The sequence below is a fragment of the Oncorhynchus mykiss genome, chromosome 12 (assembly GCF_057628025.1).
Source record: "Oncorhynchus mykiss isolate SJ-2025 chromosome 12, ASM5762802v1, whole genome shotgun sequence".
Lineage (NCBI taxonomy): Eukaryota > Metazoa > Chordata > Actinopteri > Salmoniformes > Salmonidae > Oncorhynchus > Oncorhynchus mykiss.
In genome coordinates, this window is record NC_143033.1 from 79159189 (window position 1) to 79185522 (window position 26334).

At 44.6% G+C, this 26334-nt stretch overlaps 2 protein-coding genes across 4 annotated transcripts in view; both read left to right on the forward strand.

The window, feature by feature from the left end:
- Positions 1–1564: 1564 nt before the first annotated feature.
- Positions 1565–17319, forward strand: LOC110538360 (caspase recruitment domain-containing protein 10-like). Of its 3 annotated transcripts, none has more exons than XM_021625126.3 (24): positions 1565–2060; positions 5251–5493; positions 7438–7575; positions 7667–7853; positions 8167–8305; positions 10089–10277; positions 10384–10503; positions 10686–10811; positions 11527–11697; positions 11898–11996; positions 12558–12594; positions 13181–13218; positions 13493–13581; positions 13777–13823; positions 13941–14061; positions 14210–14387; positions 14487–14610; positions 14791–15031; positions 15254–15320; positions 15406–15508; positions 15619–15777; positions 15953–16065; positions 16685–16800; positions 16946–17319. In XM_021625126.3, exons 1-24 carry the CDS (start codon positions 2054–2056, stop codon positions 17151–17153), a joined length of 3060 nt encoding a protein of 1019 aa, XP_021480801.2. In that variant the 5' UTR covers positions 1565–2053; the 3' UTR covers positions 17154–17319. The 3 variants fall into 3 exon arrangements, 2 of the variants coding, with proteins under 2 accessions (XP_021480801.2, XP_090049618.1); XM_090193492.1 differs by having other exon boundaries at positions 1888–2060; positions 8167–8432; positions 10010–10277; XR_016485293.1 differs by lacking the exon at positions 15254–15320 and having other exon boundaries at positions 1731–2060.
- Positions 17320–17894: 575 nt separating this feature from the next.
- LOC110538359 (trinucleotide repeat-containing gene 6B protein) overlaps positions 17895–26334 on the forward strand; it is a 29875-nt gene continuing 21435 nt past the window's right edge. The window contains exons 1-5 of the mRNA XM_021625123.3: positions 17895–19277; positions 20865–20952; positions 21223–21244; positions 23153–23512; positions 23659–26334. Coding sequence (XP_021480798.2) covers positions 20896–20952; positions 21223–21244; positions 23153–23512; positions 23659–26334 — 3115 coding nt within the window. The 5' untranslated portion in view covers positions 17895–19277; positions 20865–20895. The remainder of the gene's footprint in view (positions 19278–20864; positions 20953–21222; positions 21245–23152; positions 23513–23658) is intronic.

Here is a 26334-nt window from a genome sequence, read left to right on the forward strand (position 1 = left end):
AAGGCCAGTGTGGTTGTGCTGGACTGGGACAACGTATTCCACCACTGCAGCACTGGGCTCTGGGGCTCTCTCAATGCCCTCTCTGTTTCTGTCACCTCAGAAATTAGAAGAATGATGTCCCCTCTGGGCCTGGCCTGTGGCCGTAGTGCTTCTGAATGTGAGAAGCAGGGGAGGGCTTTGAGAAAATATGAAAATGAAAGAGAGATGGGGAGAGGATGTGCTAAAGTTGTTTCAAACATCTATTTCTGAACATTAAGGTGCCTATGGATATCTAAAAACAAAGTAACGTATGTTTTTGTTTGTTTGTAGGCCCCAGTGCTTTGGCTTCTGTGCTGTAGGCCCTGCTTCAGTCCAGCAGCTCTGAGACACTGGTCTGCTTGTTTATTCAGGGGAGGCCCAGGGACCGAGGGTAGGTTGACATTTCCTTTCAGTGTGTCAAGAGAAAGACACATTCGTTTGTCAGGCACCCCACATTTCCTGTCTCACATTGCACTGTAACTGAGAGACACATTCCCAGTTAATTTATTATTATTAAATGTTATTTTTTAGCCTTTTTTTGTAATGATCTTTTTTATTAGAATTGTATAAACAATTTTGATCAGGGTTTACACAGACAACAAAACAAAGTGCTCCACACAGATAGAGTACAGGGAGTTAACACCTTCCCAGTTCAAACCCCCCTACTGTGCCCAGGCCAGACGCACCAGCCTGAATGCCTCTGCAATGTCACTGCTGACTTCTGTTGTAGGTAACACAGTATCTGTCGAATTGTAAGCGTTAACACACTTAACTGTACGCGTTAAGTGGGCTTATCTAAATATAATTTCTAAGGTAGCAGCAGCCTTTCAAAAGCAATTACATAATATTGAAATGATTGGTCATTGTGTATGTAAGGCGTGGTCCCTCTATTGTAGACTGCTACAGCAGTTATAGGTGATAGGTTTTCATCATGATTCAAGATCTTGTAGTAAAAGAGAGACCATGAATAAGTCAGTGCTCAGTGGACCAGGCCAGGGTGAGTCACATGCCGGGCAAGAGCCCCAGGGTATAGCTATCTAACAAAACATAACATAGGACTAAACTGTCTTATATATTCAATAGAATTAATCAAAGATGTAATAAAAACAACTGGTGTTATTGGTGTGAGCAATGGAACTTCCAAAGACATTGACGAAAGAAAGAAAGGTGAATTAAACTGAGAAACTTTGTAAAGCACTGGGTGGATTGCTCCACCTTGTGGGAAAGCCCTTCTCTAGCCCCTCTTCAAAGCAGCTTTAATACCTAATTGAGTTGAAGGGAGTAAACTCTAAAAGTTCCACAGCGAAAATGACTGATCTTCATGATCTTAGATCTGTATGGCCTGTTGAAATGGAAGTTGTGCTCTAGCCTAATGATGGCTGGTTACATTTGAGCTATGGTAGGCTTTCCTTTTTAACAATATTTGTTTAAAGTTAACCATACACTGTGTGCACAGGAATGTACATTTCCAAAGACCAAGGCCACTTTATTGCAGGAAATTAGCTTTAACAGTCGACTTTGGGCACAAAAACGGTCCAACTCCTCCACTTTCTCATTCTTCAAACAGAAAATGTTTCCCTTGGGTTAACCAGAGATACAGTATTTGGGTTAACCTGGCCTTAACCTAAAGTAGCAGGCTTAAAAGAAAACGCCTGAGAGGAGTACCACATCCGGTTTTCAGCAGAAAAGGAAGCCTATGTTGAATTAGTTGTTTCCCTGAAAACCGGATACATCCGGTTGTTGGAAATTTATCCTGGTTTGGTCATCTGGAATGATCAGGACAGTTGTGAACAATTGCTGATTGGTGGAATATGGGATGTGCAGACAATTGTGAGGAGGCGGGACTGCAAAGTTGGGGAGGGGTGTGATACTGTGTCCCAGGTACAACACAACTAGCTTCTCAATGCAATAGCATAGCCATAGTGGAATAGTAGTTTACGTTTCTATGGACTCATTCATCCTTTTATGATTGATCAAAACGAAAAGTGGAATATCTGTCTGAGGAGTTTGCTTACAACACGATCAATCCTTGACAATGAGTGGTAAGTGGGAAATTAAGATTTCTTCTTGTCATGTTTATTTAAATGTATTTTTTAAAGATTTCTTACCTGACTTTATCAGATAAAGTTAGATGAGTCAATCGGGGGTGAAAAGTTGCGGCACTGAATGACACTTCGCCCTCCTTATTGTCTTGTCAGTCACAGTTATTTTTAGTATTGTAAGCTCCAGTCAATTAATGTAGTAAATATTCATATTGCCAAGTAGTCTGAGGGGTGTTTATTTTTATTTTGAGATGTTGACACTGCTCTGGGAAAAAGTTGTTCTTGATAAAAAGTATCTCATGTTTTCTATGGACTACATGAGTAGCCTACATGGGAAAAAGAGAGATGTCAGGAAAAGATTCCACAGGACACAGATGTGTCTCGACCTGTCTGTCTGTTAGCCTATATGTGAGCAAGGGGGGTGTGGTTATGGAGCACTTACTTACCCCTCATTGTTGGTAAATAGCTAACTTTAAAACATATACTATGCTGCTTTAGACTTATTCGGGAAAAATGGGGTGTCAGCTGTGACACGGCGCCTTGAGTTGGAAAACATCTATTTTGGTTATTGAACTACAGTAAGGGAAGTGGATTTACACCCAATTATGGAATTAGATTATGATCTGATCTGTGCTACTAAACGCTTCGAGAGTCTCATTTGAACGTGTTTTTTCTTAGTCCAGGGAGATGGCACAACTGCTCCTCAGTAGTTGAGGTCTTTGTTTGATATCACAGTAGGTTTTTAAGTGTGTGATATGAATCACATCAGTGTTTGCATTCTTGAACTCTGAGACAGATTTAATGTCGTCCCTATCATTGTTTACAACCCACCAACCAACCTTGTGCAACACCAGGAGAAACTTGAGTCAATCATTGGTGCAGATAAATGCACCATCAAATGTGTTCATAGTACTGGAAGTTAATCCTACAGCCTGTTATACAGTGCATTCGGAAAGTATTCAGACCCCTTGACCTTTTTCACATTTCGTTACATTATAGCGTTATTCTAAAATCAATTAAATATTTTTTCCCCCTCATCAACCTACACACACTACCCCATAATGACAAAGCAAAAACAGGTTTTTAGAATTTTTTGCAAATGTATTAAAAAAATAAACTGAACTATCACATTTTCATAAGTATTCAGACATAAGTATTCAGAGTACTTTGTTGAAGCACCTTTGGCAGTGATTACAGCCTGGAGTCTTCCTGGGTATGATGCTACAAGCTTGGCACTCCTGCATTTGGGGAGTTTCTCCCAGTCTTCTCTGGAGAGCCTCTCAAGCTCTGTCAGGTTGGATGGGGAGCGTCACTGCACAGCTATTTTCAGGTCTCTCCAGAGATGTTAGATCGGGTTCAAGTCTGGGCTCTGGCTGGGCCACTCAAGGACATTCAGAGACTTCTCCCGAAGCCACTCCGGTGTTATCTTGGCTGTGTGCTTAGCGTCGTTGTCCTGTTGGAAGGTGAACCTTCAACCCAGTCTGAGGTCCTAAGCGCTCTGGAGCAGGTTTTCATCAAGGATCTCTCTGTACTTTGCTTCGTTCATCTTTCCCTCCATCCTGACCAGCCTTCCAGTCCCTGCTGCAGAAAAACCCACAGCATGGTGGTGCCACCACTGTGCTTCACCGTAGGAATAGTGCCAGTTTTCCTCCGACGTGAAACTTAGCATTCAGGCCAAACAATTCAATCTTGGTTTCATTAAACCAGAGAACCTAGTTTCCCATGGTCAGAGTCCTTTAGGTGCCTTTTGGCAAATTCTAAGCAGGCTGTCATGTGCCTTTTACTGAGGAGTGGCTTCCATCTGGCTATTCTACCATAAATGCCAGATTGGTGGAGTGCTGCGGAGATGGTTGTCCTTCTTGAAGGTTCTCCCATCTCCACAGAGGATCTCTGGAGCTCTGTCAGGGTGACCATCGGGTTCTTGGTCACCCCCCTGACCAAGGCCCTTCTCCCCTGATTGCTGGCCGTGCGGCCAGCTCTAGGAAGAGTCTCGGTGGCTCCAAACTTCTTCCATATAAGAATGATGGAGGCCACTGCAATCTTGGGGACCTTCAATGCTACAGATTTTTTTTGGAACCCTTCCCCAGATCTGTGCCTCGACACAATCCTGTCTCGGAGCTCTACGGACAATTCCTTTGATGTCATGGCTTGGTTTTTGCTCTGACATGCACTTTCAACTGTGGGACCTTATATAGACAGGTGTTTCTTTCCGAATCATGTCCAATCAATTTAATTTACCACTGGTGGACTTCAATCAAGTTGTAGAAACATCTCAAGGATGATCAATGGAAACAGGATGCACCTGAGCTCAATTTTGAGTCTCATGGCAAAGGTTCTGAATACTTATGTAAATAAGTGTTAGGTTCTTATTTTTGAGAGTAAAGAACTCAAGGACACTAGATAAGCTTTAACCAAGTTTAATTCTTCCCAAAGGTTCTGTACAGCTGTAATTCAGACAACCCAACATTTCTCCCATCACAGATATATATATCCCACTTAAGACACTCCTCCTTCTCTCCAATCCTTACATCTTATGGTTCTACAGGAAAAGAGTAACAGGATACTAAACCCTTATTACTCCCTTCAGGGGATCTGACCTCACCTCCTGACCTCAACCCCTCCTTCACCTAATCCACAGATGTCTATCTTTCTCCCCTATATCAACATGTTGCTCTCCTCCCATCCACCCAACACATTCCAAAGCCATATGTCTTTCTACAGAGAACCATTAACTTCTGACATAAAACCCAGTCTCTTTCACTATTCTATGCTTCTTCTCCATCATTTATTTAATATCTCAATGTTCAAAATGTCAAATCAAACATAAGGTATTTCTGTTTTTTAGCAAACATTTCTTAAACTCTGTTTTCGCGTTGTCATTATGGGGTATTGTGTGTAGATTGATGAGGAAAATCAATTTTTGAACAAGGCTGTAACGTAATAAAATGTGGAAAAAGTCAAGCGGTCTGAATACTTTCCGAATGCTCTGTATGTTAATTGCAAAATAATCCCCTCCAGCTTTCCTTGGAGCACAGCCAGAAAAGCACCTCCTTTTGCTACTTCTCACAATGCAGCAGACAATGGCCATAAACTGTATTATCAACATAGTTTGAGCCTGTTCTCTTTATAACACAGAATGTTGGCTCCTCTTTCAAACCAGTCCTGTATTAACTTGCTTTCTCTGTACCAGGCATCACAGTATGGGTGAAGGATTATGACAAGGGACAGGAAGAGGGGCGGCCGGTGTCCCCGTTCTCTGAGGAGTGCTGTGAGGAGCTGTGGGACAGGGTGGAGGGGGTGAGGCACAAGCTGACCCGAATCCTGAACCCAGCCAAGCTCACCCCCTACCTGAGGCAGTGCAAGGTCATCGACGAGCAGGATGAGGATGAGGTCCTCAACTCCATCCAGTACCCACTACGTATCAGCAAGGCTGGTGAGAGAGAGGGAGGGAGGGAGAGGGAATGTGTGGGAGCAAAAAAGAGAGGGAGAATGAGAGAAAAATTATGGAAGTGAATGAGAAGAGTGTAAAAGGTACAGTTGAAGTTGGAAGTTTACATACACCTTAACCAAATACATTTAAGTTTCACAATTCCTGACATTTAATCCTAGTAAAAATTCACTGTCTTCGATAAATTGGGATCCCCACTTTATTTTAAGAGTGAAATGTCAGAATAATAGTAGAGAGAATTATTTATTTAAGCTTTTATTTCTTTCATCACATTCCCAGTTGGTCAAAAGTTTACATACACTCAATTAGTATTTGGTAGCATTGCCTTTAAATTGTTTAACATGGGTTAGCCTTCCACAAGTTTCCCACAATAAGTTGGGTGAATTTGGTCCCATTCCTCCTGACAGAGCTGGCGTAACTGAGTCAAGTTTGTAGGCCTCCTTGCTTGCACACGCTTTTTCAGTTCTGCCCACAAATGTTCTATAGGATTGAGGTCAGGGCTTTGGATGGCCACTCCAATACCTTGACTTTGTTGTCCTTAAGGCATTTTGCTACAACTTTGGAAGTATGCTTGGGGTCATTTGGAAGACCCATTTTTGACCAAGCTTTAACTTTAACTGATGTCTTCAGATGTTGCTTCAATATATCCACATACTTTTCCTTCCATGTGATGCCATCTATTTTGTGAAGTGCACCAGTCCCTCCTGCCGCAGTGCTTCAAGGTTGGGATGGTGTTCTTCGGCTTGCAAGCCTTCCCCTTTTTCCTCCAAACATAATGATGGTCATTATGGCCAAACAGTTCTATTTTTGTTTCATCAGACCAGAGAACATTTCTCCAAAAAGTACGATCTTTGTCCCCATGTGCAGTTGCGAACCGTAGTCTGGCTTTTTTATGGCGGTTTTGGAGCAGTGGCTTCTTCCTTGCTGAGTGGCCTTTCAGGTTATGTCGATATAGGACTCGTTTTACTGTGGATATAGATAGTTTTGTACCTGTTTCCTCCAGCATCTTCACAAGGTCCTTTGCTGTTGTTCTGGGATTGATTTGTACTTTTCTCTCCATTCATCCCTATGAGACAGAACGTGTCTACTTCCTGAGTGGTATGACGGCTGCGTGGTCCCATGGTGTTTATACTTGAGTACTGTTGTTTGTACAGATGAACGTGGTACCTTCAGGCGTTTGGAAATTGCTCCCAAGGATGAACCAGACTTGTGGAGGTCTACAATTTATTTTCTGAGGTCTTGGCTGATTTCTTTAGATTTTCCCATGATGTCTAGCAAAGAAGCACTGAGTTTGAAGGTAGGCCTTGAAATACATCCACAGGTACACCTCCAATTGACTCAAATGATGTCACTTAGCCTATCAGAAGCTTCTAAAGCCATGACATTTTCTGAAATTTTAACCGACTTGCCAAACCTATAGTTTGTTAACAAGAAATTTGTGGAGTGGTTGAAAAACTAGTTTTAAGGACTCCAACCTAAGTGTATGTAAACTTCCGACTTCAACTGTAAGTGAGAGGAGGCAGGGAGAGAGGAGGTAGGTCGGAGAGAGTGAGGTAAGTAGGGGTTTGTGCCGTGTGAGTAAAAGGTGGTTTGGAAGGATAGCAAGAGGGGAGTGAGAGACAGAGGGAGGGGAGACAGGTATGAGTAACGAGGCAGGAGATCAAGATAAAAGGATTGAAGGAGTGGCCACTAGCTAGGTAAAGGAGAGGGAGAGATAAAGGAGGAGGTAGACAGATGGGGAGTGAAAAAGACGGGGAGAGAGGAAGAAACAGAGAGATGAGGTTAGAGAGGAAAAGATGACAAAGGGATTACCTGGAACATGAGCAGCTTTCACACTTTTGTCAGTACAGTACGTAAAGTGTCTCCATCTTCAGGATGTATTGTCGTCTTCGTCTTATAAACTTTAATGATGTCCTAACTGTTTATCAGGACGTTTGATTGACATCCTGCATGGGCGGGGCCAGCGTGGCCTCCAGGCCTTCATGGAGTCTTTGGAGTTCTACCACCCCGAGCAATACACTCAGCTCACTGGACAACAGCCCACCCAGCGCTGCTCCATCATCTTGGGTGAGGATTTGTCCCCAAATATCCCCCTTCCACTCCTGTATGACCAGTGTTCCCCCATCCCCCATTTACCTCCATTGCTGTGTCCCCCCAGATGAGGAGGGTCCAGAGGGCCTGACTCAGTTCCTGCTGCTCGAGGTGCGTAAGCTGAGGGAGCAGCTGCTGGGGAGCCGCGTGTGTGAGCGCCACCTGTCCCAGCGTTGCCGTGTGGCCGAGGAGGAGCGCAGCCGGGCTGAACGCAAGACACTTGACCTACGACATGACCGGCTGCAGATAGAGAGGTACACCACACGGAACCACACATACAGGGCTTAAAGCACTGTGAGACAAATGACACTAGCATTAAAGTTTGATTAATTGAACTTCACAGGTAAAACCACACAGGCATCTGGCTGTTATCCACAAGGCCCAACAATGTGCATTGCACCCAAAGTGAATGACAGTATTCAGACTGGAACTTGAAACATCGGGAATGATATACATAAACTACATTCGTGATAAGCCATGGTCCATGGCTGTCATACATTTTTTAAATAGGGATGTACAGTTTCTATGTCCAGTGTACTGAGAGCTGGCTGAATGTGTCTCCCACAGGCTGCGTCAGGACTGGGAGGCAGGCAGCAGGGAGCTGGGCCGGCTGAAGGACAGGCACCTGGAACAGGCTGTGAAATACTCTAGTGCCCTGGAGGATCAGGCCAAGGCCTCCGCACGTGAGAGAGAGCTACTGGAACAGGTATAGAGAGGAGAGGGGGACAAGGGGTCTGGTGGGTTGTTGAAGGAGAGGGAGTGTGACTGGGACAGAAGAAAGCAGCTGGAGAAAGATAAAAGGATGGATGGAGGGTATACATCTTTTTAAAGATGTATACCCACGCCACGCTCAAGGTACTAAACGATATCATAACCGCCATCGATAAAAGACAGTACTGTGCAGCCGTCTTCATAGACCTTGCCAAGGCTTTCGACTCTGTCAATCACCGTATTCTTATCGGCAGACTCAGTAGCCTCGGTTTTTCGGATGACTGCCTTGCCTGGTTCACCAATTACTTTGCAGACAGAGTTCAGTGTGTCAAATCGGAGGGCATGCTGTCCGGTCCTCTGGCAGTCTCTATGGGGGTGCCACAGGGTTCAATTCTCGGGCCGACTCTTTTCTCTGTATATATCAATGATGTTTCTCATGCTGCGGGCGATTCCCTGATCCACCTCTACGCAGACGACACCATTCTATATACTTCCGGCCCGTCCTTGGACACTGTGCTATCTAACCTCCAAACGAGCTTCAATGCCATACAGCACTCCTTCCGTGGCCTCCAACTGCTCTTAAACGCTAGTAAAACCAAATGCATGCTTTTCAACCGTTCGCTGCCTGCACCCGCACGCCTGACCAGCATCACCACCCTGGATGGTTCCGACCTTGAATATGTGGACATCTATAAGTACCTAGGTGTCTGGCTAGACTCTAAACTCTCCTTCCAGACCCATATCAAACATCTCCAATCGAAAATCAAATCAAGAGTCGGCTTTCTATTCCGCAACAAAGCCTCCTTCACTCACGCCGCCAAACTTACCCTAGTAAAACTGACTATCCTACCGATCCTCGACTTCGGCGACGTCATCTACAAAATTGCTTCCAACACTCTACTCAGCAAACTGGATGCAGTTTATCACAGTGCCATCCGTTTTGTCACTAAAGCACCTTATACCACCCACCACTGCGACTTGTATGCTCTAGTCGGCTGGCCCTCGCTACATATTCGTCGCCAGACCCACTGGCTCCAGGTCATCTACAAGTCCATGCTAGGTAAAGCTCCGCCTTATCTCAGCTCACTGGTTACGATGGCAACACCCATCCGTAGCACGCGCTCCAGCAGGTGTATCTCACTGATCATCCCTAAAGCCAACACCTCATTTGGCCGCCTTTCGTTCCAGTTCTCTGCTGCCTGTGACTGGAACGAATTGCAAAAATCGCTGAAGTTGGAGACTTTTATCTCCCTCACCAACTTCAAACATCTGCTATCCGAGCAGCTAACCGATCGCTGCAGCTGTACATAGTCTATTGGTAAATAGCCCACCCATTTTCACCTACCTCATCCCCATACTGTTTTTATTTATTTATTTTTATTTTTCTGCTCTTTTGCACACCAATCTCTACCTGTACATAACCATCTGATCATTTATCACTCCAGTGTTAATCTGCATAATTGTAATTATTTGCCTACCTTCTCATGCCTTTTGCACACAATGTATATATAGACTCCCCTTTTTTTCTACTGTGTTATTGACTTGTTAATAGTTTACTCCATGTGTAACTCTGTGTTGTCTGTTCACACTGCTATGCCTTATCTTGGCCAGGTCGCAGTTGCAAATGAGAACTTGTTCTCAACTAGCCTACCTGGTTAAATAAAGGTGAAATAAAAAAATAAAAAAAAAATAAAAAGAGCTGTTGGGACATGCCTTTATAGGAAGCCTTTTCCCTGGTAGGATTCCCTTGTAATACTCTTACTCAACCTTTTCTACAGATGGAGCAGCTGAAGACCAGACTGGTGGAGGCAGAGAAAGAGACTGACAGTAGTCCTGCCCCTACGGCGCCAGTCAGAAGGAACCGGAGTGTCACCCATCGGACGAACGACGCCCCCGCTGTTCCCGAGAAGAGGGAGAAGCCACTACAGCACATTGACATTCAGAAGTCAGGTCACATTGAAACACAGGTAGAGCCACCACTCAGAGTGAATCTGATTCACCCTCTGAGTTTGTGATGTTTTCCCGCTCCGACGGTGCTGCTCTAACTCTTGTATTGTTCCGTTTTGACCTCAGGCTCTGTTGGACATCCTGAAGCAGGACAACAGGGAGGCAGCAGAGCAGAGACACGAGCTGTGTGGCAACATCGCCAGACTACAGGGAGAGCTGGAGAGCTCTGAGGATTTCAGGGACAAGGTGGGAGCAGAGAAAGAGCCTATTCACACCATTCTGTCCCGTGATTCACTCTCAGAAGTCACTGAGCTGGTGACAGTTTTTCAAGTTGTCTTTGTTCAGGCTTCATAAAGTGTTAAAACACACCTCTTGTATATCAACACAATTGTATTATTCTGTCTTTGATGGTGTGTTGTGTTGTGAAGCTGGAGTCTCAGTGTGAGCAGCTGCAGCTGAAGGTGAGGACTCTGCAGCTGGACTGGGAGACGGAACAGAAAAGGAGCATTTCCTACTTCAACCAGATTATGGAGCTGGAGAAGGAGAGGGACCAGGTCAGTAGGTCTGAGTAGGGATACGGGTTAGAATCAAGTAATCAATATATGGTAAGGTGTTTGTTTCTGTTGGTTTAAATTGTTCATGGCTGTTTGGACACTGAATGAACATGCACAGAGTGTAATGGTTGTCTGTGGTGGAAGAAGAGGAGGACCAATGCTCAGCGTGGTAAGTGTCCATAGTGATAATTTATTATCATGAATACAAAAACAAATTAACGAGAACGAAGGAAACAAAACAGTCCTGTATGGTAAATATACAAATCAGAAAACAATCACCCACAACTCAAGGGTGAAAACAGGCTGCCTAAGTATGGTTCTCAATCAGGGACAACGATTGACAGCTGCCTCTGATTGAGAACCATACCAGGCCAAACACAGAAATCCCAAATCATAGAAAAAAGAACATAGACTGCCCACCCCAACTCACGCCCTGACCATACTAAAACAAAGACAAAACAAAGGAACTAAGGTCAGAACGTGACACAGAGGAATATTGAAGTCGGAGTGTTGAGTTAGAGGCCTTTTTGCAGGATAATATAAGGCCCTTCTCTGCATAGTTGCCCCATTACTCACCGTAATACATCATTTTTGTCTTGTCATGCAGGTGTTTCCACTACTCAGTATCTCCCCCACTCTGTGTCTGCCTGTCTCCTCATAACTCATCTCTCTAGCGCGTTCTCTCCTCCTCCTTCTGATACTGTATATCCTTCAGGCTCTGCGCAGTCGAGACAGCCTGCAGTTGGAGTATACTGACTGCCTATTGGACAAGAACCGCCTGCGTAAACGCATTGCAGAGCTTCAGGCCAATCTAGAGGAGCAGCAGAGAGAGCTGGAGAAAGAGAAGGACAGGAGCAGGGAGCAGAGTTCCCCCTGTATGCACTGTGTGAGTCTCAGCTACTGTATGTACACACATTCCGTGTACACACTTTTGATTATACTTGCACAACACAAGTGTGTTTTCCCTATTTTGTCAGACATACAGTTTCACATACTCACAAAAATACGATAATCAAATTACAGTGTGGACCTGTTAGCCTTCTCCTGTACTCTTCTAATGTGATTGTCTCTCTGTCCCTCTCCTAGTCTCACCTGTCTCTGTGCAGCGAGGACCAGCGCTACGGGCCCTGCTGCTCCCTAGACCTCAGCCCTCTGCCCAACGGCACTCACCAGCTGCTCTGCAAGGTCAGAGTTCATTGCCATCTTATCATCTTCGTTGGCAGCAGCTAGAATATTAGCAACATTTAGTGTTATGATCAACAGCAGCCACAACATTTATCTCTTCATAATCATGTAATAAATAGTCCTTGAGGAGTGTGGCAGTGTAGCTGTCCAACCCGTCTTTTCATTTGACTCATTCAGAGTTGTACTTAACTAGGTACCATTGAGCTGATCCCCGCAACAATAATGATGATTTTACTTGCCATGGTTATTCATGGTCTACTTAGAGAGAATATTATTTTTAGATCAGGGTGAAGCAACTCCTGTGTGCTAATTAGGTTGTTGTTTTGAATAGAGTTAGAGATATTATGTTTTATGTATTGTTTATTTAACTTTTGTTTATTACCTACGTCACTTCTTTGGCAATGTTAACATATGTTTCCCATGCCAATAAAGCCCCTTGAACTGAATTGAATTGATGTTGCCAGAGAGGAATTTGTGTAACTGTCAGCATGTTAGTACCTGTAGGATACCTTTCAGTGAACAGATGTTGATGATGTCTCTGTTTTCATTTCTGTGTTACAGTCTCCCTCTACAGACCAAACCCATGACCACTCCGAAGGTAAGCCTATATTTCAAATCAAATCAAATGTTATTTGTCACATGCACCGAATACAACAGACCTTGCAGTAAAATGCTTACTTACATGCCCTTAATTAACAATGCAGTTAAGAAAAATACCAACAAAAATAAGAAATAAAAGTAACAAATAATTAAAGAGCAGCAGTAAAATAACAATAGCGAGGCTATATACAGGGGGTAGAGTTGAGATGAATGCAGTGTTTCCCAACCAAGGGTACTTGGCATATCCACAGGGGGTACTTTAAGGGTTCTCTGGATAGAGCAAAATATACTTGGTGGTCGAGTAACGGAAAAAGGTTGGGAACCACTGGATTAGGGGATTGGGGTTTTGCAAGGAGAGCATTGAAGAAAAGAGCATTCCTGAGTTGATCCCTTTTTTTTCATTTTGCTTTATTTATTCTAAATGTTTACATCACTGTAGCTGATGAAGGATAAACCTTGTATTTGAACTACTGTTTGAATAAGACATGGTAGAAATAGGCATGGCCAAAACAAATGTTTTTTTTTTGACCACTTTGATGAGAGAGGATAGGCTTAGACTTCTAAATCCTTTTTTTTGTCTGCAGGTTCCCGCTCAAACTCAGAGGAGAATCTCTTGACAGCAGTGAGTTGTTACATTACTCCACAACACTTTGTGACATGCCGACATATCAAAGCATCATGTCTCATCTTGCGTTAATCTATATTATATTAACAAATGTATTTTTCTCACTGAACAGTATAGCTGTGAATACACACAGTATATGTGGATTGTTGAATAATTAATTCACTTTTTCAAGTTGTCAAGGAGACAATGAATAGGTTTAAATTGTTGGCCTGCATCTATACTTTAGTCATTCTCTATTTCCCTTTTTGTTTGTGTCCTGTGTGTTTTACAGACAGTGGACAGTGAGAGGGATGTTAACAGGCTCTCCATCTTCCCCTTCCCTCCCTGTATGGACTCCATCAACCGCAGGGTCAACATAGAGTATGTCATACCCATAGAATTAGGAAATATAATTATTATTAATTTAATAGGATATCTATGGTCATACCATAGCAGATCAACTTTTACATTATTCTCTGATATGGAGATATCACTCTCCACCATGTTATGTTGGAAATGCATTTAAAACTAAATAAATGATGATGAAAAGTCCTCTATTGTGATCTTTCCCTTCAGGTTTGACGTGGACTCATGGGGCAGTGATGAGAATGAGAACCTCACAGGTTTGGTTTAGTTCAGTACAACCCTCCTGTCCGTCTAAGTCTGTAGCTACCTGTAATACATGCAACCCCGGATAAGTATAGATGTGTGTAGTAATGTCTCATTATGTTGTGTTTCAGGAGTCCAGAGTGAGGTCTCCCTGTCGAACTCCTGTAGCTCCCTGCATTCTCACCTCTTCCCCCCTGACCTCATCAACCTGCCCCCTGTCCCACCTCACAAACCCAACTACAGCAGTCTCTGGTATGTCTCCATCTCTGTGCTGCCTACATCAGGGCAGCTAATCCAACGTAGTGTAGGTACACTTGCTAACCCTTTATGGTGTGAGATATAATCTTAACTGTATACTGATAAGTGTAATTACCATCTCTCTTTCCACTTCCTCTTTCAGTTTCGAGCCCCTGTCCCCCGTACCAAGTCCCCCCACTACGCACAAAAAAGGAAGAGGCAGCCTAGCAGATGACATCACCATCATTGGGGGCAACCGCACAGGCATCTTTGTTAGCAGCGTCAGAGCTGGTTCTCCTGCTGAGCAGTGGGGTCTGAAGGAGGGCAGTGAGTTACTGGAGGTGAGAAACAAAGGCATACAGACAGATGGACAGGCAAACAGATAGTAGAAAAACAGCCACACAGGCCTGAGTACAACTGTCTCTCTCCTCCCTGTCCAGCTGGAGAAGGTTCTGTTTGGTGGGGGCAGTGTGCTGATGGGCCAGTGCACTGGAGAGGTGGCCCACTTCTCTCTGCAGTGGTGGACAGAGCCCTCTTCTCTCAAACACCAGACCAACACAGGGGGTGAAGTTCTGAGACAGCTTTTACAGTTATTTTCCTTGACTGATATACTTTTTCAGTACAGTACACCTTTATAGTGTATGGTCTTGGCCTTTATCCAGGCGTCAGACTGTTTATAGAACAAAAAAAGATAAAACAATAGAGTGTGTGTAACTAACTGCCCACCCCTTTTCCTCTTCTCAGCCTACTCCAAGTTATGTGCCCAGCTCCCTTCTCCTACCTTCCACGGTGCTGACTCCTTCTACGTGCGCGTCAACCTGGACCTGGACCCTCATAGCGACCTGCCCTGTCTGGGGGTGCGCTGTGATGACATAATACACGTCACTGACACCCGTTACAATGGGAAGTACCAGTGGCGCTGCACCCTGGTGAACCCCCGCACAGCCAAGCCCTTGCAGGCGGGGGTCATGCCCAATTACAACAGGTAAGGGAGAGGTGCCACGTACTGTCACCTTTGTGACAGAGTTCAAATGAACGGGTTATATAATGCAAGACATTTTAATAAGCATGAGAAGAAGTCCATTAAACAGTCCATTAATCTATAACAGACAGTTGTGCAAACATTTAGCTTTGTTAGACTGCACTCACAGACTGCATAAGACACGTAATGATAAATGTGTATCCCCTAAATCTTTCTCTATCTCAGAGCCCAGCAACTGTTGTTGGTGAGGTTACGTACCTTAGCCCTGGAGCAGAAGGATTTAAAAAAAAAAGTATGTCTCCTCTTGTCCCTACTGTGTGTGAATCTCTGGTAACCAAGGGTAACCAGAGTACTGATTCCTCCATTCCTCCCTGTAGGTATCCAAGAAGGGCTCTGAGCGTGTACGATTGGTCAAGGCTGTCCCCCCCAGCTGTCGTGGGATTGGTTCCACCCCACAGGTCCTTTACACACTCAGCAACCGTAAGCTCCTCCCATATGACTTTATTGATATTTTTTGTTTGTCCTTTGAAGACTATGGTAAGATAAAAATGCATGAACCTAAATGTGTGTGTGTGTGTGTCTTTGTTCAGGTCATGAGGAGCACCTGATTCCTTACAGTATGGTCCAGCCAATACAGGTCATGACCAAACGGCCTGTCATCTTCTCCCCCTCCTTGCTCTCTCGCGGCCTCATAGAGAGACTGCTTCAGCCAGCAGAGTCTGGACTGGACTTCAACACCTGCCAACCAGGTACACACACACATGCAGACACCCATGGTTATTTACATAGTGTCACTACACACTCAAATTTCAGAAGCACTAGTTGCATGCTTGTTGTCCTTCTTGCATGATCGGCTTTGTTTTAAAGTAATTACTTGTAGATATGTTGCCTCTCTACCGCTTCTCATGGAGGGATGTCTTTCAGAGCTAATCCAGGCCACAGAGAGAAATGATAAGAGTGTTTTCCTGCTAGATGCTTCCACCCCAGAGCAGGCTCTTGGAATCAGTCTGCAGTCTATTCAAGATGTAATAAGCCAGGTATACATTATTTATTTCATTCATTCTCTCTCTCTCTCACACTCACACAAACAAACAAACACTTCCCATGGGGCAAAAACTGTGTCAATTTGTATTTTTTATTTAACCTTTCTTTAACTAGGCAAGTCAGTCAAGAATAAATTCTTATTTACAATGACGGCCTACCCCGGCCAAACACTCCTCTAACCCTGACGACGGGCCAATTGTGCACCACCCTATGGGACTCCCGATCACGGACAGATGTTATACAGCCTGTAATCTAACCAGCGTCTGTAGTGACGCCTCTAGCACTGAGATGCAGTGCCTTAGACCGCTGCGCCACTTGGGAGCCCCAAAATGTTGCTTCCACGCTATTTCAACGAGAAAATGTTATGTAATGATGCTTATTCGACGTGGAAAACTGAATGGATTTGAAAAAGTCATCAACATAAGGGAATTTTGTCTTTTTTCATCAAACATTTAACCTAAATCCAATGACATGGTGACATTTTTTTGTTGATTTTACATTGAATTCATGATAGTTGACAACTACACCTAATGTAAATCAAAACTAGAGGTTGAACTGTCTGTGCCCAGTGGGTTACCTTTCCCATATAGGTTTCTGTGTCTTGTCTCTCAGGACAAGCACTGTCTGTTGGAGCTAGGCCTGAGTAGTGTGGAGGGCCTTCTGAGGCAGGGGGTCTACCCTATCGTCATTAATATCCGACCCAAGAACAAAAAACACAAGAAGCTAAAGTAGGTGCCTGACTGACTATCTGTATTTGTGTGTGTTTACAATACACTTTTAGATCATAAGTTATTCTATTTTTGTAGTTGTGTGTTCTCTAATCCAATTTATAAACAGTAGTTACAAAGTCAATCTATTTTGCCCCATTGACAGGAAGTTGCTGACCGGGCGAGGGGAGGATGGCGTGATGGAGGAGGTGTGTCAGGCGGACGAGCAGAGGCTGGAGACCCTGCCCCTACTCTACCACACTTTGGAACCCAGCACCTGGAGCTGCACCGAGGATCTGCTTCTCGCCATACGCAATGTCATTCACAGCCAGCAGAAGGCACTGCTGTGGGTTGAGTTGGAAAGGCTCCAATAGATCCCAATGTTTTCACCCAGTTTTATTGTTTTACTAAGATAAATTTGATACACTTATCGTATACATTTCACACACACCCATGTAGATACCTAGTTCTACCACAGTAAATATGAAGTTTCATGTTCATTTGATGAATTAAACCTTACAAGCTCAGTAGTAACATGTCTTTCTGTTTTAATGTTGTATTTCTTGTCTACCTATACTAAACATCAGCATTAAACAACCTTCATTAGTTAACAGAGCATCTTTTTAAATGATTGAATAATTCATAATAATACATGGAATTTGTATAGCGCTTTTCTAACAACCAAATACATTAATATTAGTAGTTGGGGTTTGCCTACATTTGCCTTTGGCCACTAGTCACAATACAATATCTTTTGAAAGTTATTCTAAAAATAAAGCTAAAAATATGACTGCTTTATGGTTAGGAAAAACTTTGGCCTTTAGAATGTTCCTTTCAAGACAACTGGAAACTCGGACAAAAAACGAGAGCTTATTAAAGGCGCTGCATTGTCAATAAGTCATCTGTATTGACAATACAGTATTTACTGCGATGCGGCCTCTGCAGAAGTCAGAGCAAACACATTTTTTTGCATTTGAAGGAAGTTGTAAAGAAAGTGTGTTTGTGTATATATCTAGGACTGCCCCCCATCTACTGTCAACCAATCAACCATCCACTCAATTTGACCTCTGCATGCCTCTGGAGACTCCACAATTGCGTCACACCATCGTTACGGCGCCTCAAACCACATTTTCGGATTAAGCGTGGTGATACGGCAGAGGTATAATAATGCCGAGGTCAAAATAACTAGGAACTCGGAAAAATACTAGGTCAAATCATGACGTCAGTGAACTTATGGCTGGAAAAGTCGGAGCTCTAGAAAGAGACCGGAGTTCACGAGATGGAATTCCGAGTTGGATGACCGTTCAAATCGATTTTCCCGTAGCAGCTCGTTTTTCCGAGTTCCCAGTTGTTTCTAACGGACTGAAGTCGGAAGTAGGAGATTTCCGAGTTACCAGTTGTTTTGAACACCGCATAACTCAATACATTTTTCATTAATGTTGACGTTTTTGCAAAATAGATTTTAGTCGCGCGATTTTGCATTTGACTATGATATTTGGTGCAGTATTTCTCAAGTGACTTGCCTAGTTTCTCTTTGAGACAGCACTTCATTGAAGTATCCCTACTGTTGACCAATCGCCGACGAGGGGGCGTAGACTTCATCGACCGACTTCCGCTTGCCTCTTGAGAAAAATGGTGTGCCCGAACTGCTGAAAAAAACCTGCGGAAGTCCAAAACAAACAAAAACGTCACAAAATGTCATCATAATATATTCACGAACTGTTCCGTGCATGCGGACGCCACTAGGCAACAAAAGAGAAAAACAACAACATGCTGGAAATGTTACATAACAACAGGGTATAAATAAGCAGTCAAATGAGGCTGGGATTTTGAGGTCAGCCTTATGATATAGATAATACATTGTGTTCTGGAAAAGGTATGATGAAGAGAAGAGGGGGAATGCATTGATTATACTTATTATTATCTCATTCAGGTGCTGACAGTAAACCAAAAATGAGAACGGACTAGGTTATTGATGAGTTTTTGTTTTGCAATGTGTAAATTCACTGAGTTTATGGTAGAGGTTGTTCAGTTTCCACTGTCTAGTTATGGTCCTGTACTGTTGCTTTGGCTTACAACTTTTTCTACCAAACTCGAGAAGTGTCATCTCTGATAACACTCTGGCTAATTGGATGTAAATGACGTCACGCTTGGGCGAGAATACGCCCCCTTGCTGCAGAGTGCAGATATCCATTCAGCCCCCCTCCCTCTGGTCAACAACACAAGCTGCACAGAGAAGCAAAATGGCCGATAGTAAACTAACCGACCTCACAGCGCTTTGCAACCACCAAGAAGTTATGCATGTGTAGTTTACAGCGAAAACTACATTCGTACGAAAGGATATACGTTAACTCAATTTCTCGATTGTTAACATTTAGCCTTTTGGTGATGTTATTTCTTATTTGGTTTAGCCTTGAACTACCGTTAGATTGCTAAACTAGCTTTAGCTAAATAGGTCTGCAAGAATTTCACAAAGTACTTTATGTTTGATTCCTGAGGTGAGTAACTAAAACGATGTATCGTTAAGTTGTTCATTACAATGTTGTAAATTGTGTGTACCATTTTTTTTCTTCTATCCATGTTAAGTTATAAGCGACAGCTAACGTCAGTCAGCCAAGTTAGCTACAGAGAACGTCACTGAAGTTTTATCGTAGCTTCTTTGGCCTTGTCACTTCAGTCCAAAAGCGACAGTTGATTGCACAGACAAGTAATGCTATGAAGCAGTATTGTTGTCTAGTGTGTGTGTGTATATATATATATATATGCATGAATAATTTGAGAAACACAATCAATTCAATTAACATTGCTATGAACTATTTTTCGATTACCACGGAGTACTCAACTAATCAACAGTATGTATGTGTGACCGATATGTAAGGATTTTATTTTTTAAACTATGAATGGAGCTTAGCTTTGGGAGCTGGTTAGCAAGCCGGCAGCTGTACGTCGTGTTCCCTACTAGGCTTTACCTTTTGAGCGGCAGTTAACGACGTCAAAGTCGCTCGCACGAAAGCGCTATCTTGCAGCTAGTTAATGTCAATACTATTTTGACAATTTAGCTAGATATGTTAACACATGTTTGTGTCGTTACGTGACTTTATTCTCGCGGAGTCTGTTTCGTCCGTTTTTTTCAAGTCCAACGCCACCGGGTGTCCAGTTTGGGGCTACTCTGTACTCGAGCTCGAGGCTGGAATAGGCCTTGGCAAACGTCAGAGCGATACCACCAGGCAAGCTTCTGCTGGCTGATTTGTATTAAGTGGCACTAGCTAGCAGAATGTAACGTTAGCTATTATGGGAATTGTTTTTCATTAAATGCCGCGTATAGATCCACATATAACAGTTTAACTAGTCAATAAATAGTTATAGTAAAAACGAACATTATATTGCTTGCTAACTAGTTCTTAATCTGACAATTTTGAGCGGCTTAATTTGACTGCTGTCCTTAAATTGTATTTACAGACTAGACTACTACTTCGCAATTTGGACAAGCTCTTGTCCAAATTGCCAAAATGCCTCCCATAGCGCAAACTTGCTTTGTTTACGTTTCCCATACATACACTCAAAAGACCCCACATTTTCAGCTTACTAGCGTTTTCAGTGGAACGCTTTTGTAAAGCTGAGTCAAACAGGGGGACTAAAACGAAATGCCACCCCGTGATACCTGACCCATCTAGCCAACTAGCTCGCTCTATCCTGCACACACTCACTCTCTCGCCATCTCTATTAGCTCGCTAGGCCTTGACCTACGTGACAATTCAATATTTTTACCAGCTAACGGGTTCTTTTATCTACCAGTCAGGTACTGCCCAGTCTTACATTTCCTCTCTGTTGATGTACATGTGTTACATGTTTGTAGTTGTAATTGTTTGCTTGAAAATTAATAATTCAGGGTGGCTACCACAGATTGTTGCCAAGGTTGTGTCTGCTTAATACTATAATTCTGACAATATTAACTAATTGTGTAAGAGTTCATTTTAATAAACTGTTGATAAAACGTTTTTAGGCAAGTCGCAGCAAATGTATGTAACTTGATGTTGATGCCTATCGCCAAATGTCAATGCCCACATCCATTTAAATGTGTCCAGATAGGAGAATCAGGAAAGGGAACAGCAGTTCATGGAAGACAAGAAAAAGAAGAAAGAGGATAAAAAGAAAAGGGAAGCTTCCCAGAAGGTATATAATAACCACTTTTCATCAGGAAATTAGCCCTACATAATTCAGAGTGCTCAGGTATGTTCCTCAAAACAGAATTGTCTGGTGTTTGATCCAGTTTCATGGCCCATTGAAAATCAGAGCCACACTGTTCTGGCTGTGTTTTAGTCGTGACAGCAATAATGATTTACTTGGCCTGCGCACCATAGTTGCTTGCGGTATTAGCACTTGACATTCGTTACAATAATGTGTTGGCTGTTTCATGGCACTGACGGTCTTCTCTACTTTCAGGTGACTGAACAAAAAGTCAAAGGTAATTTTTTGTTTTTTTTGTTTTGTATATACAGTACCAGTCAAAAGTTTGGACACCTACTCATTCAATATTTTTTTATTTTTCTAAATTGTAGAATAATAGTGAGACATCAACTCTGAAATAACTCATGGAATCATTTAGTAATCAGTGTTAAACAAATCAGAATATAATTTATGTTTTAGGTTCTTCAAAGTAGCCACCCTTTGCCTCTGACAGCTTTGCACACTTGACATTCTCTCAACCAGCTTCACCTGAAATGCTTTTCCAACAGTCTTGAAGGATTCCCCACATGCTAAGCATTTGTTGGCTGCTTTTCCTTCACTCTGAGGTCCAACTCATCCCAAACCATCCCAATTGGGTTGAGGTCAAGTGATTGTGGAGGCCAGGTCATCTGATGCAGCACTTCATCACTCTCCGTCTTGGTCAAATAGCCCTTACACAGCCTGGAGGTGTGTTTTGGGTCATTGTCCTATTTTTAAAAAAAGAGTCCCACAAACCAGATGTCATTGCGTATTGCTGTGGTTGCCATGCTGGTTAAGTGTGCCTTGAATTAGAAATAAATCAACATCACCAGCAAAGCACCATCACATCACCACCATGATGCACGGTGGGAACCACGCATGTGGAGATCATCCGTTCACCTACTCTGCGTCTCACAAAGCCACGGCAGTTGGAACCAAAAATCTCAAATTTGGACTCCAGACCAAAGGACAGATTTCCACCGGTCTAATGTCTATTGCTTGTGTTTCTTGGCCCAAGCAAGTCTCTTCTTCTTATTCGTGTCCTTTAGTAGTGTTTATTTTTAAAATTTTATTTTAATTATATATTCATTAACTAGGCAAGTCAGTTAAGAACAAATTCTTATTTACAATGACTGCCTAACCCGAACGACACTGGGCGAATTGTGCGCTGGTTTCTTTGCAGCAAGTCGACCATGAAGGCTGGATTCACACAGTCTCCTCCTCTTTGGGCTGCAATCTGAGGTACAGTTAACTCTAATGAAATTATTCTCTGCAGCAGAGGTAATGCTGGCAGTCCTCAATAGAACCAGTTTCATCATAGCGCTTGATTGTTTTTGACTGCACTTAAACATTCTTAATGTTCCTTATTGACTGACCATGTCTTAAAGTAACAGTGGACTGGCATTTCCCTTTGCTTATTTGAACTGTTCCTGAAATAATATGGACTTAGCCTTATTTGGTAAAAGACCATCTTTTGTATACCACCCCTACCTTGTCACAACTGATTGGCTCAAATGTATTAAGAAGGAAAGAAATTCCACAAAATAACTTTTTAACAAGGCACACCTATTAATTTCAGGTCACTACCTCATGAAGCTGGTTGAGAGAATTCCATGATGATAACTTTGCGCAAAGGGTGGCTACTTCGGCGTCAGGTAGCCTAGTGGTTAGAGCGTTGGACTAGTAACCGGAAGGTTGCAAGATTGAATCCCCGGGCTGACAAGGTAAAAATCTGTTCTGCCCCTGAACAAGGCAGTTAACCCACTGTTCCTAGGCTGTCATTGAAAATAAGAATGTATTCTTAACTGACTTGCCTAGTTAAATAAAGGTAAGGGGGGGGGGGGAAACGTAGAATCTCCAATATAAAAATATATTATTTATTTTTTTGTTTCTACATGATTCCATGTGTTTATTTCATCGTTTTGATGCCTTCACTGTTATTCTACAATGTAGATAATAGTAAAAATAAAGAAAAACCCTGGAATGAGTAGGAGTGTCCATACTTTTGACTGCTACTGTACATCTGTAACACTCCTTCCTTTCATCAAACAAGATAACGATGAGAGAGGAAAAGGCCAAGTTTATATTATGTTACATAACATTATGATTAGGATGCATTCCAGCTTTGACTTTATTGACTTGGTTCATTTGTTTCATTTTCCTTAAGTGCCAGAATCAACCAAGGCCAGCTCCACGCAGTCACTAGCCACTCCTGGCTCTGTGTCTCCCAGCCCTGGCCCCACTCCACCATCGTCCCCCTGCCCTGCAGCTGGGTTCGCTGTTCCTCCGGGTGGGAACAATGCAAACCGGGCGGCTGTGGCCAACGGACAGCCCCCCACCGGAACTCAGCGCTATATGCCCAGAGAGGTGCCCCCACGATTCCGCTGCCAGCAGGACCACAAAGTGCTTCTGAAGAGGGGCCAGCCACCACTGTCCTGCATGCTGCTGGGGGGAGTGAGCGGTAGGGGAGACGCACCCCCTCTTTCACAGGGAGATGCCCCCAATGCAACCACATCTGGATCCACAGGTGGGTCAACATTGAAATGAAAGGATGTAGTTTGGATCTGTAGTCAGCAGCTAAATTAATATTTGTCCAAGTGTAATTAACGTACTGTTTTAACCTTCTTAACATGGTCCTCAAGTTACCAAGGTATGTTTGCTCATTATCTACAGATCCCAATCTGGGTTCACCTTCTCCTTCACCCCCTCACTCCTCACCCTCATCTTCAGTTGCTGCTTCTTCAACTTATGCAAATTCCACATGGGGGGTGGGCTCTGGCAGCCAGCCCCCTTCTCAGGGCTGGGAGAAGGTGATAGTGGATGGGAGTGACCTTGAAGAGTGGCCCAGCATTGTGGGTGGGGATAGAGTGGGTACCGAGCTGGATGGCCCCAACAACAGCAGTGCCTCACGGACTGACAAATGCACCCAACAGCATCTGAGGACAGGAGGCGCAAGAGCTGGGAGTTCAGACAGTCCCTCCCCACCCCACTCTTCCCCCTCGTCACTCACTGAATGTGTCCTGTCTGGTGTCGTGTGGGGCACTTCCAGTCAGTCTGGAATTGGAGTGGCCGCAGCAGCAACAGCAGAGGGGCCAGTGCTCAACAATTCCAAAGTCTCCTTTCTTCCTGGGACTCAGGAGAGCCCTCTTCGTGTGAACAGTGGGATTCCTGGTGCCAACTTCAACCCTAATGCCAACCCTTCAGCCTGGCCTGCCCTTGTGCAGGATGGAACGACAGGGGTTGGTGCAGCTACCACCGAAGCTGTGCCCTCATCCATCACAACATCCTTCTCTGCCAGTACCACCCATACTCATCCACTCTCCTCTGTGAATCAAGCTAGCTATCAGCACCAACTCCATGAAATGCCTGCCAGCGATGGAGAACATCTCCATGGTGACTGGGGGGGCTTGGGGCCGGAGCTTGGAGAAGGACCAAATCAAGGAGGCAGAGACCTTGTGGACAGTGGGGTTGTTGGAGGGAGCGAGCATCTCTCTGCCTCGTCATCCTCCTCCACAACCTCTTCCTCTTCATGGAGAGCTTTGCCTCCCCCCTCTAACCTCAACACAGGTGCCTCTAAGACTGATGGGTGGGACAGAGTAGGGGGAGATACAGCTCAGGAGGAGGAGAAAGCTGGGTTGGCAGGAGATGAGGAGTGGGTCAGGGGAAATGATGTTAGCTCAAATACCCCAGTGGTATCTCAGGGAGCATGGGATGGGGCTACAGAGGAGGGTTGGGGCGGTACACAGGGGTCGACAGATGTCGTCAGTGGTTCCAGCAACCCGGCAATAGGAAGTAGCGGTGGAGGCGAGAGCAGCAGCAGCAGTGGAGGTAGTAGTGGTGGTGGTGGTGGTGGTGGTGGTGGTGGCGGCATATCCCAGGATTCTGCCTCACCAACATTTGCTACTATGACAACAGCTTGGGACAATCAGAAAGGGGTTGATGCTGTGGGGGAATGGGCAGGTCAAGGTGGCAGAGGAAGTGGAGACCCCTCATCCTCCAGTGGAGGAGGGTCCAGAGCTGGGAGTCACAATCGGAACCATGAGCATTCCCGCCACCGCTCCAGCAACCCACCCCCCAACCCTGAAGTGGCCTTACAGAGCATGCTCAGCCGGTCGGACCTGGATCCCAGGGTGCTGTCCAACACTGGATGGGGGCAGATCCAGGTACAGCAGAATGTGGCCTGGGACCTGGATACAGGAGCAGCAAGTCAAAATGAGGGAAGCAGTTCTCCTGCATTTCCATCTCAAGCTGTTAGTTCTACTGGTCGGGCATCTACTTACCCCGCAAGCAACAGCACAATGACTACTGATCCATCTGCTGGGGCCCATATGCCTACTATGATCACTGGTCCTGGCCCTGTACCTTCAAAGGGCGGCTGGGATGACGAGTCAAATTGTGCTCCACCATCCAACATGCGGAATTCTGCTCCCTCCAGGATGCCAGTGAAAGATATTGATGGCAGCCAGGGAAAGACGAGTGGAGCCTGGGGTGACGTCAGTACTTCAGAGAGCCATGGCAAAGGCTGGGGCAGTGAGGAGCAGGAGGGGAGAGACCGCAGAGGGGGCGGAGGAAGTAACTGGAAAGATTTTGGAGAACAGGGTGGCGGAAGAGAGAGTGGCTGGGGAGGTGGTCAGGAGGAGAAGGGGACTGCAGGGGGTTGGAAAGAGATGGGTAGGGAGGGAGGTGGATGGGGACAAAGAGGGGGAGGCAACTGGGCGCAGCGTGAACCCAAGACAGTCAGTGGAGGCTGGGGGGAAGGGAGGGGCAGAGGTGAAGGCAACACGGACAAAGGATCTTGGGGTAACATAGATGAGGGAGGCCCACAGAGGAGTTGGGGAAGTGGAGGTGACATGGGCGGCAAACCGCACCAGGACTGGTGCATGAAGCCGCATTCACCACAGATACCAAACAGCCAAGCTGCAACACTGAAAGCCCCAAATCAACAGCTACACCAATCACAGACCCAACAGCCACCAGGAGGCTTGGGCAGGTCAGGAGGTCCTCCCACCCAGAACCAAAACTCGGGCTGGACTTCTGGCCCCATCCCTCAGATCCCTGTTGGGCCTGCTGAGGCCCCTGAGCCCAGCGGTTGGGAGGAGCCCTCCCCACAGTCCATCAGCCGCAAGATGGAGATTGATGATGGCACTTCAGCCTGGGGCGATCCCACCTGCTACAACAGCAAGAATGTGAACCTGTGGGATAAAAACAGTGCCCCCTCTGGTCAGCCACCACCACTTCAAGGCCAAACTCAACAGGGTCCACCTACATCCGTACAACAGCCACCACCAAGGAGACAGCCTGCGATCCCAGCTAACCGGGACTCAAACCCTGGCAATGCACCTGGAATGG